At 38.5% G+C, this 16,455-nt stretch overlaps 1 protein-coding gene across 5 annotated transcripts in view; it reads left to right on the top strand.

Moving 5' to 3' along the window:
• LOC122553090 (SLX4 interacting protein) overlaps window positions 1-16,455 on the top strand; it is a 94,025-nt gene that overhangs the window by 61,321 nt on the left and 16,249 nt on the right. For all 5 annotated transcript variants that reach the window (XM_043696612.1, XM_043696617.1, XM_043696613.1 and 2 more), the window contains 2 exons: window positions 8,137-8,214; window positions 11,110-11,198. In XM_043696612.1, the coding sequence (XP_043552547.1) occupies window positions 8,137-8,214; window positions 11,110-11,198 (167 nt within the window). The remainder of the gene's footprint in view (window positions 1-8,136; window positions 8,215-11,109; window positions 11,199-16,455) is intronic.

Genomic DNA, 16,455 nt, shown 5'->3' on the forward strand with positions numbered 1-16,455 from the left:
GCATGGATAGAGGATTGGCTGACTGGCAGAAGGCAGAGACTGGGGATAAAGGAATCTTTTTACAATGGCAACCAGTGACTAATGCAGTTCCGCAGTGGTCGGTTTTGAGACCACAACTATTCACGTATTATTAACGATCTGGACAAAGGAACTGAGGGCATTGTTGCTAGGTTTGCAGATGACACAAAGATAGGTGAAGGGACAGGTAACGTTGAGGTGGTGGAGAGGCTACAGATGGTTGAGTCATTCCTGATAAAGGGCTCCTGCCCGAAACGTTGATTTTCCTGCTCCTCGGATGCTGCCTGACCTGATGTGCTTTGCCAGCACCACTCTAATCTTGACTGTAATCTGCAGTCCTCACTTTCGCCCTTCAGATTTGGAGGCTAGCATTCCTTTCGTTTTCTTATCAATTTTCTGCATCTGTTCATGGCTATGCACCTGAATCCCCAAATCCCATTGGGGCATCCACTATATTTAACTTTGTGCTTTCTAATGCTTTCATTTGGCATTTGGGAAGGCAAATACAATGTTAGCATTCATTTTGAGAGGGCTAGAATGTACTGCAGAGGTTATGTGAGCATCCGGTCAGACCGCATTTGGAATATTGTGAGCAGTTTTGGGCCCCATATCTAAGGAAGAATGTGTGCTGATCTTGCAGGGGATCCGCAAAAGGTTTACCAGAATTATCCCAGGAATGAAGGGCTTGTCATATGAGTAGTGGTGAGGAATTGAAGAGGAATGAGGAGTGATCCCATTTAAACTTAGATACTGAGAAGCCTGCATAGGATGTGGAGATGATTTTTCTATTCTGAGGAGAGACGAGGACCCAAGGGCATAGCTTCAGAGTGAAGGGATGATCCTTTAAGGGGATTTTTGTCACCCAGAGGATGCTGAATTTGTGGAACTCATTGTCACGGAAGGCCATTGAGGCAAAGTCACTGTATTTAAGATAGAATGCATTCTTGAATAGTAAGGGGATCAAAAGTTATGGGGAGAAGGCAGGAGGATGGGGTTGAGCAGCGTATCAGCCATAATCAAATGGTGGAGCAGACTCGATGGGCCAAATTACCTAATTACACTCCTGGCACATAGTCATAGAGATGTACAGCATGGAAACAAACTCTTCGGTCCAACCCGTCCATGCCGACCAGATGTCCCAACCCAATCTAGTCCCACCTGCCAGCACCCGGCCCATATCCCTCCTAATCCTTCCTATTCAACATCTTATGGTCTTATGGAACTTTTTCATCCAGTGAGTGGTAAGCCTGTGGAAATCTCTACCATGGGAACCTATTGAGGCTAAAGAATCAAAGAGTATGGATAGAAATCAGGAACAGAGTGCTGAGTTGGATGATCAGCCATGATCATACTGAATGGAAGTGCAGCTCAAAGGACCAGATGGCCTACTTCTGTTTTCTATGTGTCGGAGTTTTTGTTTATTTTGAGTATTCTGAAATATCCTCTTAAATGTCTGCTACTTTGTCTCTATTGAGCTATCCCCTAGCCTAGTATCAGTTCGCTTTAGCTAGCCCAGCTTTGATGCCTACATCATTGTCCTTGTTTAAGATTAAAACATGAGTCTTAGACCGAATCTTCTCCTTTTCAAATTGGATGTTAAATTCAATCATATTGTGGTTGCTGTAACCAAGGTTGCTTTAACTCTGTTATTAATTAGTCTTGTTGCACAATATCACATCTAAAATAACTTATTTTCTGGTCAGTTCCAAAATATGCTGTTCCTAAAAAAAAAAAAAGTGATGTTGAAAGCATTCTATGAGCTCCACATCCAGGCTGCTACTGCCAATCTGATTATTGCAAATTGTATGTAGATTACCATCACCCATCTTTATTCATATCCCTTAATGGCAAGCGCTTCATACTTTTTCTTGCAAATATTGTCCCATTTTCTCCCACATTGTGTTTACTATTAGGGGACTTGCAAACGACTTCCACTAATGACCTCTTTCCCTTACCATTCCTCATCTCCATCTGAAACAGTTCTACGTCTTGATCCCCTAAACCAAGGTCATCTCTAACTATTGCTTAAAGGATCAACAGTGCTACCCCTACACCTTTTCCTAGATTTCTATTTTTCTTCAATGTCACATACCCTCAATATTCAGGACACATCTGTTATCCTGAAGCTATGACGACATGTTAGTTGTCAAATTGTATTTATTACTTCAGAGTACTATGAATGCTATGAATATTCCGAGTCTTAGTTTTGTCTTTTTGCTTTCTTTGCAACATCTAGTCTTGATTTTATTATATTCCTCGGACATTTTTCTCTCTGCTCCTTCCAGACCCTCATTTTTTTGTATTACTATTTTTCTGTCTTGCCTAAACTCTACGCTAGGATAAGCCACATCTTTCCACATTTGATCCCTTGCCCCAAGTTTAGCTTAAGTTTGGTTTATTTAGTTTAAAACTCTCACTTTTATAGTTATGCAGTTCACAAGAAACTAACCCAAGCATTGTTCATGTGTAGACTGTCCCGGCAGTTTAGTCTCTTTTCCTCCGTACTTTTGCCAGTTCGCCTTCAAACTAGAGCATACTTCACCCACAATAATTTTTGAGCAATGTGTATATCTTTTAAATTATGTATATCGTACACCAGTTTTGATGTGGCTCAGGAAATAACTTAGAGATTATAACCTTTTTGAGGTTCTGCTTTTCAGTACCTAGTTCCTCACACTATATATGTGAAACTTTGTTCCTATTTCTACCTATGTCATCGTACCTACCTGGACCATGACTGTCAAACCCCACCTCTGCCAACTGCATTCATTTTCAGTCGTGAGCAGATTCATTCTGCTCAAAAAAGGCCTTTCAACCCATCAAGTTTGCACCGACATAACTACCACTGAAAGTATGCTTGTCCCAATTTTCTGAGCTTGTTCCATATCCTTGAATGTTGTGATATTTGAAATACACATCCAAATATCTTTTAAAGGTTGTAAAGTTTCCAGCCTCTTTGCTGCATCCTTGAACACAGGTGAGGACCCAAAGGTCTGGAGAATTGCCAATGTCCCCTTGTTTAAGAAGGGTAGTTAGGATAATCCAGGTAATTATAGACCGGTGAACCTTGACGTCAGTGGTAGAGAAGCTGCTGGAGAAGATACTGAGGGAAAGGATCCATTTATGTTTGAAAGAAAATGGGCTTATCAGTGATGGGCAGCATTGTTTTGTCAGGGAAGGTCATATCTTACCAATTTAATAGAATTCTTTGAGGAAATGACAAAATTGGTTGATGAGGGAAGGGCTGTAGGTGTCACATAAGGCATTTGATAAGGTTTACTAAGAGAAAGTGAGGACTGCAGATGCTGGGGACCAGAGTTGAAAAGTGTGGTGCTGGAAAAACACAGGCCAGGCAGCATTCGTGGAGCAGGAGAATCGATGTTTCAGGCATAAGCCCTTCTTCAGGTTGATAAGGTTTTCCATGATAGGCTGGTGGAGAAAGTGAAGTTGCATGGGGCCCAGGGTGTACTAGCTAGATGGATAGAAAACTGGCTGGGCAGTAGGAGACAGAGTGGTAGTGGAAAGGAGTTTCTCAAAATGGAGAACTGTGACCAGTTGTGTTCCACAGAGATCCATGCTGTTTGTGATATACATAAATGATCTGGAGGAAGGTATAGGTGATCTGATTAGCAGATTTGCTGACGCTAAGATTAGTGGAGTAGCAGATAATGAAGGGGACTATCCGAGAATGCAGCAGAATATAGATAGATTGGAGAGTTGGGCAGAGAAATGGCAGATGGAGTTCAACCCCGGCAAATGTGAGATCATGCATATTGGAAGATCCAATTCAAGAGTGAACTATATGGTAAATGGAAAAGCCCTGGGGAGTATTGATGTACAGAGAGTTCTCTGAGTGTTAAGATCCATTGTACCCTAAAGGTAGTAATGCAGGTCGATAGAGTGGTCAAGAAGGCATATGGCATGCTTCCCTTCATTGGATGGCGTACTGAGTCCAAGGGTTGGCAGGTAACGTTACAGTTGCATAGGACTTTGGTTCGGCCATATTTGGAACACTGCATACAATTCTGGTTGCCACATTACCAAAAGGATGTGGATGCTTTGGAGAGGATGCAGAGGAGGTTCACCAGGATGTTGTCTGGTATGGAGGGTGCTAGCTATGAAGAGAGCTTGAATAGATTATGATTATTTTCATTAGAAAGATGAAATTTGAGGGGGGACCTGATTGAGGTTTACAAAATCATGAGAGGTATAGACAGGGTGGATAGCTAGGCTTTTTTTCCCCAGAGTGGGGGATTCAATTACTAAGGGTCACACGCTCAAGGTGAGAGGGGAAAAGTTTAAGGGAGATATGCTTGGAAAGTTCTTTACGCAGAGGGTGGTGGGTGCCTGGAATGCATTGCCAGCAGAGGTGGTAGAGGCGGACACGATAGTGACATTTAGGATGTATCTGGACAGATACGTGAATGGGCAGGGAGCAGAGGGATACAGAAAATAGGCGACAATTTTAGACAGAGGATCTAGATAGGCGCAGGGTTAGAGGCCGAAGGACCTGTTACTGTGCTGTAATTTTCTTTGTTCTCATTGCAGAGGCTGACACTTCAGCCCTCTAGCTCCTCTTACTTGTCTCAGTCACAATCACACCCTTCTGTACCTGACTATCAGCAAACCTTGTCCTAAGTAGTGCATCAACCTCCTGATATAAAGACTCCAGGTAAACTTCACCTCCTTTGATGCATCAGTGTCTGTATTTCAGTCTTCAGTCTATAATTTCTGAGCCAAGTCTGCTCGAACGTCACTTACTGCAGATGTGTTTGCTATAGATTCTGCAGCCTGTTCGCATCAGCTGAACTTCTCATCTCAATGAGTTAAAATTCACACCACACCAGGTTATAGTCCAACAGGTTTAATTAGAAGCACTAGCTTTCGGAGGAGCAGTGCTCCAAAAGCTAGCGCTTCCAATTAAACCTGTTGCACTATAGCGTGGTGTTGTGATTTTTTAATTTTGTACATCACAGTCCATCACTGGCACCTCCAAATCATCCTAATGAGGTTTAATTATGTATTGATCATTTACTTATGCTGCCTTTTATATATTTTATTGGTGTTACTGCCAATTTGTATGTTATGTAAAAATTTAAGAATAGAAAGATCTTAACCAGAGACTTATCAAATAGCAAGCTTCTTTCACTATAGTAGACTTAGAACCAATTCCAGTTAGCTTCACTGAGTCTCTGACTACCTGCCTTTGTGTCCTAACCTCAACAGCCCATGATTTTTGTTGAATCATGTTAGATCCTTCCCTTGCCATCTAGTGTTGCTTCTCTTAATGATTGTATGTGCACATGGAATAACATGGTTGATTAACTAGCACAAAACAGAAAGTACCAGGAAAACCTCGGCAAATCTGGTAGCATCTGTGGAAAGAGAAACAAAGCTAACATTTTGAGTTCAGTTCAGCTCCTCTTGAGAACTTTAGCTTTTATCACTGTATTTTTATGTGGCTTTTCTGGCATCCCAAAGCACTCATGGAAATTTTATCAAAGAAAATGACAATGAAGGAGATATTAGATGCGAGTGAAAACTTAGTCAGTGATTGGTTTTAAGGAAGGTGCTAAAGGTGAAGGGAGAGGTGTAGAGTTTTCAGTGGGGAATCAAAAGCCTGGGATTAACACAGCTGACAATGATGATGCACACAAGGTGCCAAAGGCAGATAACTGGTAAATGTTGCAAAGTTAGGGAAGGAGAAACTATCAGATTTAAAGATTAGAATTTTAAACTTGAGGCATACTAGCTAATTCTCTGAAGATCAGACAGCAGTTTATTTGTTTAGTTATTTGTACTAATGTTTGTCAAATTTAACGTGTATGTAATAAGAACATAAATGCAAATATATGAATTACAAACAGAAGTAGGCAGTTTGGCCCCTCGAGCCTGCTCTTCTATTCACTAAGATCATGGCTGATCTGATTGTGACTTCAGTATCACATTCCCACTTACCCAATAAGTTATGATGCCTATGCACTTCAAAATATTGAATGACCTCGTCCCAACTGTTGTGGCAGGAGGAGAGTCCTAGAATATGTTTAAAGTTGAGATTGATAGATCTGATTGTAAATGGTGTAAAGAATTATGGGGATAAGTAAAAGGCATTGAAGTGTTTGATCATATTCAATGGCAGAGCAGGCTTAATAGACTGAGTTTCCTGCTGTTGTTCCTAAGTTCCCAATAGAGTTCCAAAGATTCATGACTCTGTCAGAGAACTAATTCCAAATTAAGTGGAAGACTTAAACTGTGTTCTTCACTCTAGTCGCTTGCATAAAGGGAAACATACTTTCAGCATCCACCTTGTTTAGCCCTCTCGGAATCTTCTATGTGGGTAATGATGCCTTTTTAATAAACTAATGCAGGCATGATGGGTTAAATGCCCTTTTTCTGCACTGTAACATTTCTGAGATTCTGTGACCTATCTCAATAAAATCACCTCTTATTTATGACAAACTGCAATAGGATGTTGGCACCTTGAATCTGGTTATTCCTTGAATAGAACAGAGGATAACATGCCCCTTAAAATAGAGGAGGTCTCATGAACATTGTCTGGAACGTGACGAGGAGGTCAAGGTTTAAGGCCCACTTGTAGCAGAGGCGTGCTATAACATGTCCAAACAGTTTGATTGAAAATAATTTACTTGAAGTCCTTTAAAATTGAGTATACTATTGCACTTTATGTCGGGAAAAGGATGATGTTTTCCATTTTTTACATAGTATAAATTTTTATATACATATATATATATATAAGTGAAGCAGCAGTAGCAATGGATGTTGGAATACAGTCAGTTCTGAAATAAAGTGATAGTTGTGTTCTCGTGCAATCTCATGTTATAAAAAAATCGCGCAATAGCTGCGCAATTTAAGCTAATGGGGCCGGAATCACGTTATAGCCAATACAAGTGAGTAAAGTTCGTGTTCTACCAACAACAGTCTAAATTCTTCAACCGTGTTAAAACCAATTTGTTTTGAAGAAATAAGTGTTATGGCAGAACTGACTGTGTTGCATATTTTGCCATTACAGGGGAGGACTGCACCCATGTTTATGGGCTGAACATTTGAGGAGGTGTGATTATCTAAAAACAAGAATCCTTAAAGAACAGAAGGGCTTTTTTTGTATCCACCTGACATACTTAAAGTACAGTGAACTGGGGGAGAGATAATGCCATCTGAAGTTCCACCTTTCTTAATCCCAGCTAATGAAAACTATGCCTGAATGATGTTGGCATTTTTACTCAGTCACCACAGCAGTCAGGATCTGGTGCTAGTTTTCTGAAAGAGGTCAAACAACTTTTGTTAAAAAGAGGCAACAAAAAATGCAGCACTTGTTTAATAATCCATTGATTGGCCAACTTTTCCATTGGAGCACCATGTTGCCAGTCTGATTATTCCTGTGGGATTGAAATTCAGGGACTGGTATGGGTGCTGAATCCCTTTTTAAATTAATCCACTCCAAGATTCACCTTAGTGGTTAAAAACAATAATTTTTAAACAACTTTAATATACTCTTGGAAATATGTTGCTGGAGTGTGGTGACCCTCAGGTTAAACCACCACTAGTTGTCCCTCTCCAATGGGAGAGCAGTCTTTTGGCTCAATAGGACAATGACAACTTTCCCTTCAATGCTGTGACAGTACAAACAGTCTTGCTGCACCACAATATTGGTAGAACAGGTGTGGAGTACTTGAGCCCTTTAATATTTAGATGGTGCATTGGTGAAGTTGAGTGGCATATATTGAGATTTAATTGACTCTTTTTGCCTTGTTTATTTTTTTCTTTTGGAGGAACAAATTCAATAACCCTGCTTATGTTTCTTATGCCTGGAACCAGTCTCTGAGGCAGCACCTCATTCACAGGAAACTCAACAAACCATGGAGCTTTAGGCACTCAAAGATTGCAGATCCTGAGGTCCCTAGTTTATAATGTAATATAGCCATTAAGGGAAGCATAAGAGTAGGAACACCTCAATGCAGCAGCAAAGGATATGATTCAGCCACAAGTTAATCTAGAAACATTGCAGACAAATGAAGTAGGTGTCATGTTAGCAGTTAGTGATATGAAATGAAAAATGTTTCTCCAATGCACTTACTGTTGGGTGATTTAATTTTGTAGGTCAAACTTTTCGTCTTGCTGCTTACTTTATGAAGAGGCATATGAACTTGAGATGTGTCACACAGCAGAACTATTGTGGTATGTACATATTTCAGAATGGTTAGAAGATTAATCACATTTCAACTTGAAAAGATTTTTTATCGATTGCATACCTACAAGTAATTGAATTAGCTAAAAATGTTGCATATAATTAAAGTGCAGCTTTGAATATGAATGCTTCAGTTTTCAACTGAATGTCTTTGATGTAATTTTCATGATGTATATTTGCTTGGATTTTCTATCCTATGTTTTACTGTGCAAACAAAAATAATTAGACCAGGAGTGGATTAGAATATGACAAGAAAGAGAATAGCCATTGAATAATCCCAAATCCTAAACTCATTGTCGGTCACATCGCTGACAGATAGGCAGCATCCCAGAGTGGTTCCATAAGAAACAAGAAGATGCTTTTATGTTGGGCTAAGAATTGCTTCAGAGACACTCAACACCATAAAGCCATATTATAAATGGGAAATCTGCCATTAAGAGGCCATTAATGACTGTAGGGCAGATTTGGGTAGAATCCCAACATATGGCAGAAGTTTTAAATGACTACTTTGCATCACTCCTTAGAAGTGAAGATGATGCTAAGTTAATAATGCTGCAATATATAGCTGGTGCTAACATTATAAGTGTAAAAGTGAATATGGAAACAGTCCTTGCTGGATCAAAATTAAAATTAATTGGGTAATGTTACATTGGCTCATTAATTTAGTGGATTAAAAATTCACGTTGCTCAGGTGAAACCACCACCACAGGGTACGGGCCTGGAACATGCCCATGTTTAAAAAGGAAAATGAGGAGTTCCAGGAAACTGCAAGTCAATTTTATCCTGAAGACTTCTATACTTAATTTGTACTTTCCACTTTCCCTCCCTCCTGATCCAACTATTTTGCATTGCTGATCTGCAGTTTTATTTGACAATTTGTACTTTCACTTAATGTGGGCAAGATACATTTTCATGTTGCTTTTTTTTAAATCAAATGTTTTTGTCCTCTCTGTTTTTAGCCCTGTTCTTAAACTGAGCCTAAATATGTTGTGGTCACTATTTGAGGACTCTTCCCTACTTTTAGTTGCCTACTTTCTCCTTTTCATTAACCAGATTAGGTCAAGTAGAATTTTTTTCCTCCTTGAATTATCAGCATGTTAATTGAGGTAACAGTTTTGTGTACATAGCTTTTTTTTTAATCCACAAACATTTTGTCTAACAGAATATATTTTTGAATAATTAGAATTTCCTCCTTGTTATTTTATTGAATTCTACATTATATTTGCACCAGAAAACAAAATAAAGTAATGCTAAAAGCCACTGCTACCTCAGGCTAGACTTAAAAAAGTTAGAGTAGACAACCTCGGTTGAGCCTGATACTCAGAATAGTTCTTGTTCTTCTACCAGATGTTGTTGTCTGGGGTTTAGAGCCAAGAATGATCTGCAGTTAGCTGAGTCTGTACTGACTCCAAGCAAGCCATTTTCCTTCGCCTGCGCAATAGTAGGTCAAACTCCCACAGTATGTTAAATATGTGGAATACAAGAAAATAATATGACATCTTTAGGGGCTTCCTCATTCTTCTAACTGTTCTTCACATACCAAAATGCATGCCCCCTTCCCCCTTTGGAACTGATTGTATATATTTATACCACATTTCATTTTCTGCTCACTGTGAGGAATGATTTGTACATCAGCAGTTTCACACAGCAATAAAGGAGTTCTTACAGTTAAAATAATTTTAAAGGGACTGTATACACATCTGAAGATGGAAAATAATTCATCCCCTATCGTGCCCCCTCCACTTTCCTTCCCCACTAAATCAGAGTTATCTTTGAAAGGATTCAAATATCTGGATAATCCCAGCTTTCCAGAATGGGATTGAACCTTTTGAAGACTCCTGTCAATGTTGTAATGTCTGATTTATACAGAGTAAGGAAGGAAGAGTATGTGGAAATATCAGAAAATTCCCACCAAGCATGTTGTTTGGCACAGAAGATTTGTTGAGAATGATTGATTGGTCTGTGGCACTGCACTAATACAACTACTAAAATTAAATATTACTTTTGAAGTAACATAACCTCCCAGACTACTTCTCAGGATTATTATCAAACAAAATTTGGCACCAAGCAACATAAGCTGATATTGGAGCTTGGTCGGAAAGGTAGCAAATGCACAAGAGGCCAGAAATGGAGGAGCCAGAGATCTTGGGATGGTGAAGAGAGAATGGGTGAGGTATAGCAAATGTACATCTGGAGGAGATTACAGAGATATGGAGGGGATAGCAACTGGATATTGGGAAGCTTTTGAGGAGAGGTAATAAAAAGCTGCATTCACTTTTGCTTACTTCTTAACAATGCCCTGGTTCTGTAAAGGAAACATTTTACTTACCTTCCTTCCCCCTCTTTCCGATTGTGATTCCATATGGTTACTGTCCTACTCCTCTTGCATTTGGCATTGCCAAGTTGAAAGTTGTTTTTGCTAACCTAAGAACCACGAATTTGTCCATTTTAAAGGCAAACTTGTTTTCAAGGCTAGTGTGCCAAACATTCTTCTGTCATATCCCACAATTAAGCAGAGCTTTGGTCATAAACTTTTAGTAATCAACCATATTGTAGTCTTTGAGTGGATTGAAAGTGTTTTTAAAAAGTCAATGATTGTCCGAAAACTTTCATAATTTGAAATACATGCTAAATTATCATTTTTGTAGAATCTTTTATAGGAGATAATTTAAATGATTTTTAAAAGTTAATTGTATTTAAATATGTCGAAATGGATAAGTTATTTGTAGTTCCAGGTTAGTGAAATGTTTTTCCTGTTCTTAAAACGTAGTCTTCCCACTCCTACTTCATTTTTGTGAGCCCTTCATAATACTGCTAACATTGGTAAGTTTGTTAGAAATTTGTGTGAAAGCATCAAGTGAAAATGTTAATCTTTTCCCATTTAGGACTTTATATATTCCCTGAACGTTTTGTGGTTTGTATAACTCCATGTGAAACTGGTCCAAAAAGAGGAATTGCTGAGGAACAGATTACTGTACGTATTTTATGGAAAATTATTAAGTAAATTTTAACCTAGTTTTGTTACTTTTACAACAATCGGCTAACATTTTAACTTTTAAAACAAGCTGCAAACTCAGTAACATGGTTTAGTTGCACAATACATTGGGGAATAAAAATACAAAATTCTGCTCTCATCTTGTTCCTTGCTGGGTGTGAAGTGTTGTAGAACTATAGGGCTGCTCTCTGCAAACCAGCATTCCTATCAGCTAAGGATTAAAGTCCTGTAAAATGTCTTCCTTTTTATAACTTTCTATTTAGGTTTTTGGCTTATTGGAACTGGAAACTGGGCATCATAAATGACTTCTAATTTAAATCTAGATATAATGTTATTTCAGGTATATTTTAAGTGTTATTAATTTAAAATTATAGCTCTGTGAAGAAATGCTTTTTTCCATCCTGGGGAATGGAAAACCAATGTTTTGTGGTTTATCACAAATCAAAGGCTAAGTGGGTATGTTAGTAGCAGGTAAATTAATGTCACAAACACTGAGGTGCAAAATTTATCTACTTAACAATTCCTTGATGATCCTTTTGTGTGAGGAACTGCATGTCCTACACTTTGTATTTGCTCTATTTATAAACTTCTAAACAGGAAGTTACAATGACCTATGTGATGTGAAAGCAAAAGAATGTTATGTCTTGAACAGAGACAGCTGTCCCCATATATTTGTGACACATGTAATGCTTGATAAATTGAAGGTGTTCAATCTTCCTTCCATAATGGAAGAGCATACTTCACAACATTCATCAAAGATCTATGAATGATAATTTCCTTACGATTTATAGAAAATAATGAAATGCTCATGTTGAATAAAGCAGAAATTTTGAGGGTTTAAATAAATGACAAGGTGAATTTTTTTAATAATCTTTCTGTACACAATGGAGGTGTATAATTTATGTTTAAACAGAATTGCATAATCAACAATCATTTTAAACTAATCCTGTTTTCTACTCTGGTTGTAATATATTATTTTGGTGGCTGTAGTGGCAGCCTGTTGCTAATATACATTACAATATGAATGTGTTCTGATTTCCTGTTTAAATCTTCTTACTAAATGTGTATTCATTTTGTGATTAATTGAATTTCAGCATTTTACTGGATAGAAAAAGGAAGCAAGTTTTCCATACACACTGAAACTCAATGCACCTAACGTTACATTTGTGCCATTGTAAATTGGATGTTGATAGAAAAAGGTACATAATCTGAGATTAGAACTTCGAAAGGAATTACATTTCATTTGCAGAGATATTATTTACAACAAGCCTTACATAAGTAAAATATTTTAAAATTAATTGGCCAATCCTTAACCAGGAAAACGTGAGGATTGCAGATGCTGGAGATCAGAGTTGAGAGTGTGGTGCTGGAAAAACACAGCACGTCAGGCAGCATTCAAGGAGCAGGAGGATCGACGTTTCAGGCATAAGCCCTTCATCAGGAATCACTATTCCTGGTGAAGTGCTTATGGCCGCAATGTCGATCCTCCTGCTCCTCGGATGCTGCCAGACCTGCTGTGTTTTTCCAGCACCACACTCTCAAATTATAACCAGTCTGCTTTCTGAATTGAGCGGCAAATGTAAGTTTTACTTGTAAGGGATAGTCAAAGTAGTTCATTTAAATGTTTTTAAAAAAGGCCCTACAACTAATGTAATCTCCTACATTTCTGATGTATTTGTTTGTTTGGCCATTCAAATGTAGCTTTCTAAGGCATAGATAGCTTGCATCACCAGTGGATATCAACAGTTGTTTGGTACTATTTGAATTATCTCCCTCAAAATAGTCATAACAAGCAACTCAACATTATAATCTTGTAGAATTTATTTAGAAATGTTATTTTAAAATTATTTTTGAAGGCGCTTTACTTTCAGATGTCTGGTTTTAGCACAGTTGTGCTCAGATGGTTGAGTATATCTTATCAAATTTATGCAACGTTTTACACTTAAACTGGGATGATTGTGAAAACTGTACCACTGGTCTACCTTGGTTCTCAGACAACGGGCCTGGCGGTATTTAAACAGGAGAGTTTCTTTCAAAACATCGATGATAACTAAATACTAGCATTAGCAAATTGCCTTATGATCTCTCTCCAGCTTCAAAAGGCCCCTCAAGACATACTTTATAATTTCCGTCAGATATTTCCAGTATTTTTTTCCTTCAGTTTCTCATTTGAGTTGACAATATCCAATAAAGCACTGTGGAATATTTAGTTGCATGAAATATGTCAAACATTATAAACAGCCATCAAAGTATTGTTTTAACAATGCTGCACTTTTGAGTAACAGAAAGGAAATGGATACTCCATTTTTTTATCTTGTCCCCAGTCTCCTCATATTTTTCTTTTTAATCCATTCTCAGGGATGTGGGCATCATTGGCTAGGTCAGCATTTATTGCCCAGCCCTAATTGCCCAGAGGGCAGTTTATGAGTCAACCACATTGCTGTGGGTCTGGAGTCACATGTAAGCCAGACCAGGTACGGATGGCAGTTTCCTTTGCTAAAGGGCATTAGTGAGCCATTTTTCCAACAATTAACAATAGTTTCATGGTCATCCTAAGACTGTTAACTCTGTTGGATTCAAATTCCACCATCTGCCATGGTGGGATTTGAATCCAGATTCTCAGATCATTACCTGGATTTCTGGATTGATAGCCTTTTTGTGGTAATACCACCACCACTTCCCCTAAAAAAATAAAGTGCATTCTGCTAGTATCAGTTGCCGCTTAATGCCTTGTCCAAATGACCGTTTTTCATGTCTGAACTCACATAGTGAATAGTAGCAGGCTATTGGGCTGTGGTACCATCATAGTTGAGCCTACTTCTGTCCTCAGACAGATGATTAACCTTTGGTGTTCGTCTTTCTCTTTGGCTCTTGAAACATCACATAATACTTGGTTAAAAGAGAAGGCAAGAAAATGGCTTTTAGCCTTCTACTCAAGAGTCATACAGAACTCAGCATTAACTGTGTTTCTCTTTCCAAAGGTGCTGCCATACTTTCTCCAGCACTTTCTATTTGTATTTCAGATCTCCAGCATCTGCAGTACTTTGCTTTTGTTCTACTAATACTACTATTGAATGAGCAGATTGAAGCAGTGTGAGAACAGCATTGAGTTATTCCCCTGACAATTTGTCTTCCTTCCTCCATGCAGACATTCTTTGAATGCTTTATACAAAGCTGGGAAATTGCTGGGTGGATAATTTATCAAAGACCTGTGACCTATCACCTGTTGACAACTTTCTTTAATATTTTTGAATTCATATCTGATTATGTATCTACAGCTTTGGTGAACTGTGATTCCAGACATTCATTTTCATTTGCTTGATCTTGTTATGTAAAGAACACTTACCAGTATTTTGACCATGTTTAATTGCAGACTATCCGCAAGAATATGTTTTAGCGGATTTCTTCCTTGATCCAAATGTTTATCTTGGGTCATGTTGGTCCTGAATGTCTCTTTGGGAGAAGTAATTAGCAGAGGGCCTTTTTAGTCAATAGCTGTTTGAGGAGCAGAGCTATCAGATCTATTAACTGGAGTGTTGTGTTGCCTTTCTTACTTTTGAACCCATTTTTTAAAAGAAACTCGCGATTAAGCCAATGTTTTTGAGAACAGACAAAACCGCAATGATGTTTTATTGAACAAGCAAACCAAAATGTGTTTGCTATTACTCTGAGCTTAGTCAGAGCATTTTTAAATGGTACCTCATGAAGAACAGTTGTAGTTATAGCCAGCCATTTTTTAAAAAGGTTATCAGGGAGTTAAATTTGTTCAATAACATTGTGACCATACTACTCCAAATAGACTAACTCTCCTATCAACCCTTATGTTATCTCTCATCTCCAACAATTTTTTTTTTACCCTACAGAAGATCAGACAGCCTATTGTTAAAAATAAATGGGTTTGCAGATTAATTACCTGGGCAACTATGATTTTTCAGAATACTCACCTGACATTCTTCATCTGTTTAAACTACCTTGATTAAAAACCCATCCTGATTATACTGATTGTGTTGAAGCTTTTTATACTTTGTGAATCTTCTTATCTAGACGTTACTGTTACCAAGATTTCACGATATAAAAATGTGTATCTCTGTGGAGCTGGGCATTATGTGCTAAATTGGAATTTCTCACCACACTTATTAGGCAGTAAATGGCTAATTCACCTGTACACAGCTCAGTCAGAAACCCTTTTGGTGAAGATGATGGGGTTGGGGGAGAATTAGAGTCTGAAATAGGTGACAGTCAGTGAGTAATCAGTGTACCTGCCTATACATATTAGCACAAGGCCTGAGCCAAATTCAGCACTGGACTTTGTCTGTATTGAGCTAGCAAGTTGTTGAGACAGGGGTTTGGAGGGGTGGGGGTGTGGAAATCTATCTGAACTTAACATTGGCTCTCTCAGGTGGTTGTTGGCAAGGGGGAGTAGGGAGAAATTATATTAAGAGTGGTTAAGCAGTGGCTGCCAGCAGAGAGCAGTGCAAATAATGGAATCCAGCATGGTGGGAACTTTGTCCACTACAAACCTTATCAACCTTAAGGATCAAAAGAAACATATGAGCTTTGCTGATTCTGAAACTAGTCAGACTGTAACAGCACGCTATATTTGCTTTCCTGGTTTCTCCTCTAAATGCATTGTGATCATATGGAGCTTACATAATCACTTACAGCAGTACAATAATGTAGTTGTCCTTGTGCAAGAACAATAAAAATTTGAAATATGGATATGAAGGGATATGTTAAAAATTCCATATACAAGCCAAGTAATTGCAATTGTAAGAGTAAAAAAGCTTTAAAAAGAGGCAAAGAGAAAGATAGAAAATGTCATCTTTTTGATCAGAGTTGAAAGCTGCAGAAATCCCTACGAGAGAGTAAAGTGAAGGGCTGCAGAAAGAAGTGCACTTGTCATAGTGTGGGCTGAGCCTAGTGGATATGTGAAGATGGTGCAAGGTAAACATAGCATGGCATACTGTGACATCAGGCAGGAGCAATTCTAAGCAGTAGTGTTGGATTCCACCAACTTTACTGCAAATCTTAGTGCATTTTATTTCCACTTGATTATTTTTTTTGTGGAGAAAGTGAGGTCTGCAGATGCTGGAGATCAGAGCTGAAAATGTGTTGCTGGAACAGCGCAGCAGGTCAAGCAGCATCCAGGGAACAGGAGAATCGACGTTTCGGGCATAAGCCCTTCTTCAGGAATGAGGAAAGTGTGTCCAGCAGGCTAAGATAAAAGGTAGGGAGG

Source organism: Chiloscyllium plagiosum, chromosome 9 (assembly GCF_004010195.1).
Source record: "Chiloscyllium plagiosum isolate BGI_BamShark_2017 chromosome 9, ASM401019v2, whole genome shotgun sequence".
In the NCBI taxonomy this organism is placed as follows: Eukaryota; Metazoa; Chordata; class Chondrichthyes; order Orectolobiformes; family Hemiscylliidae; genus Chiloscyllium; species Chiloscyllium plagiosum.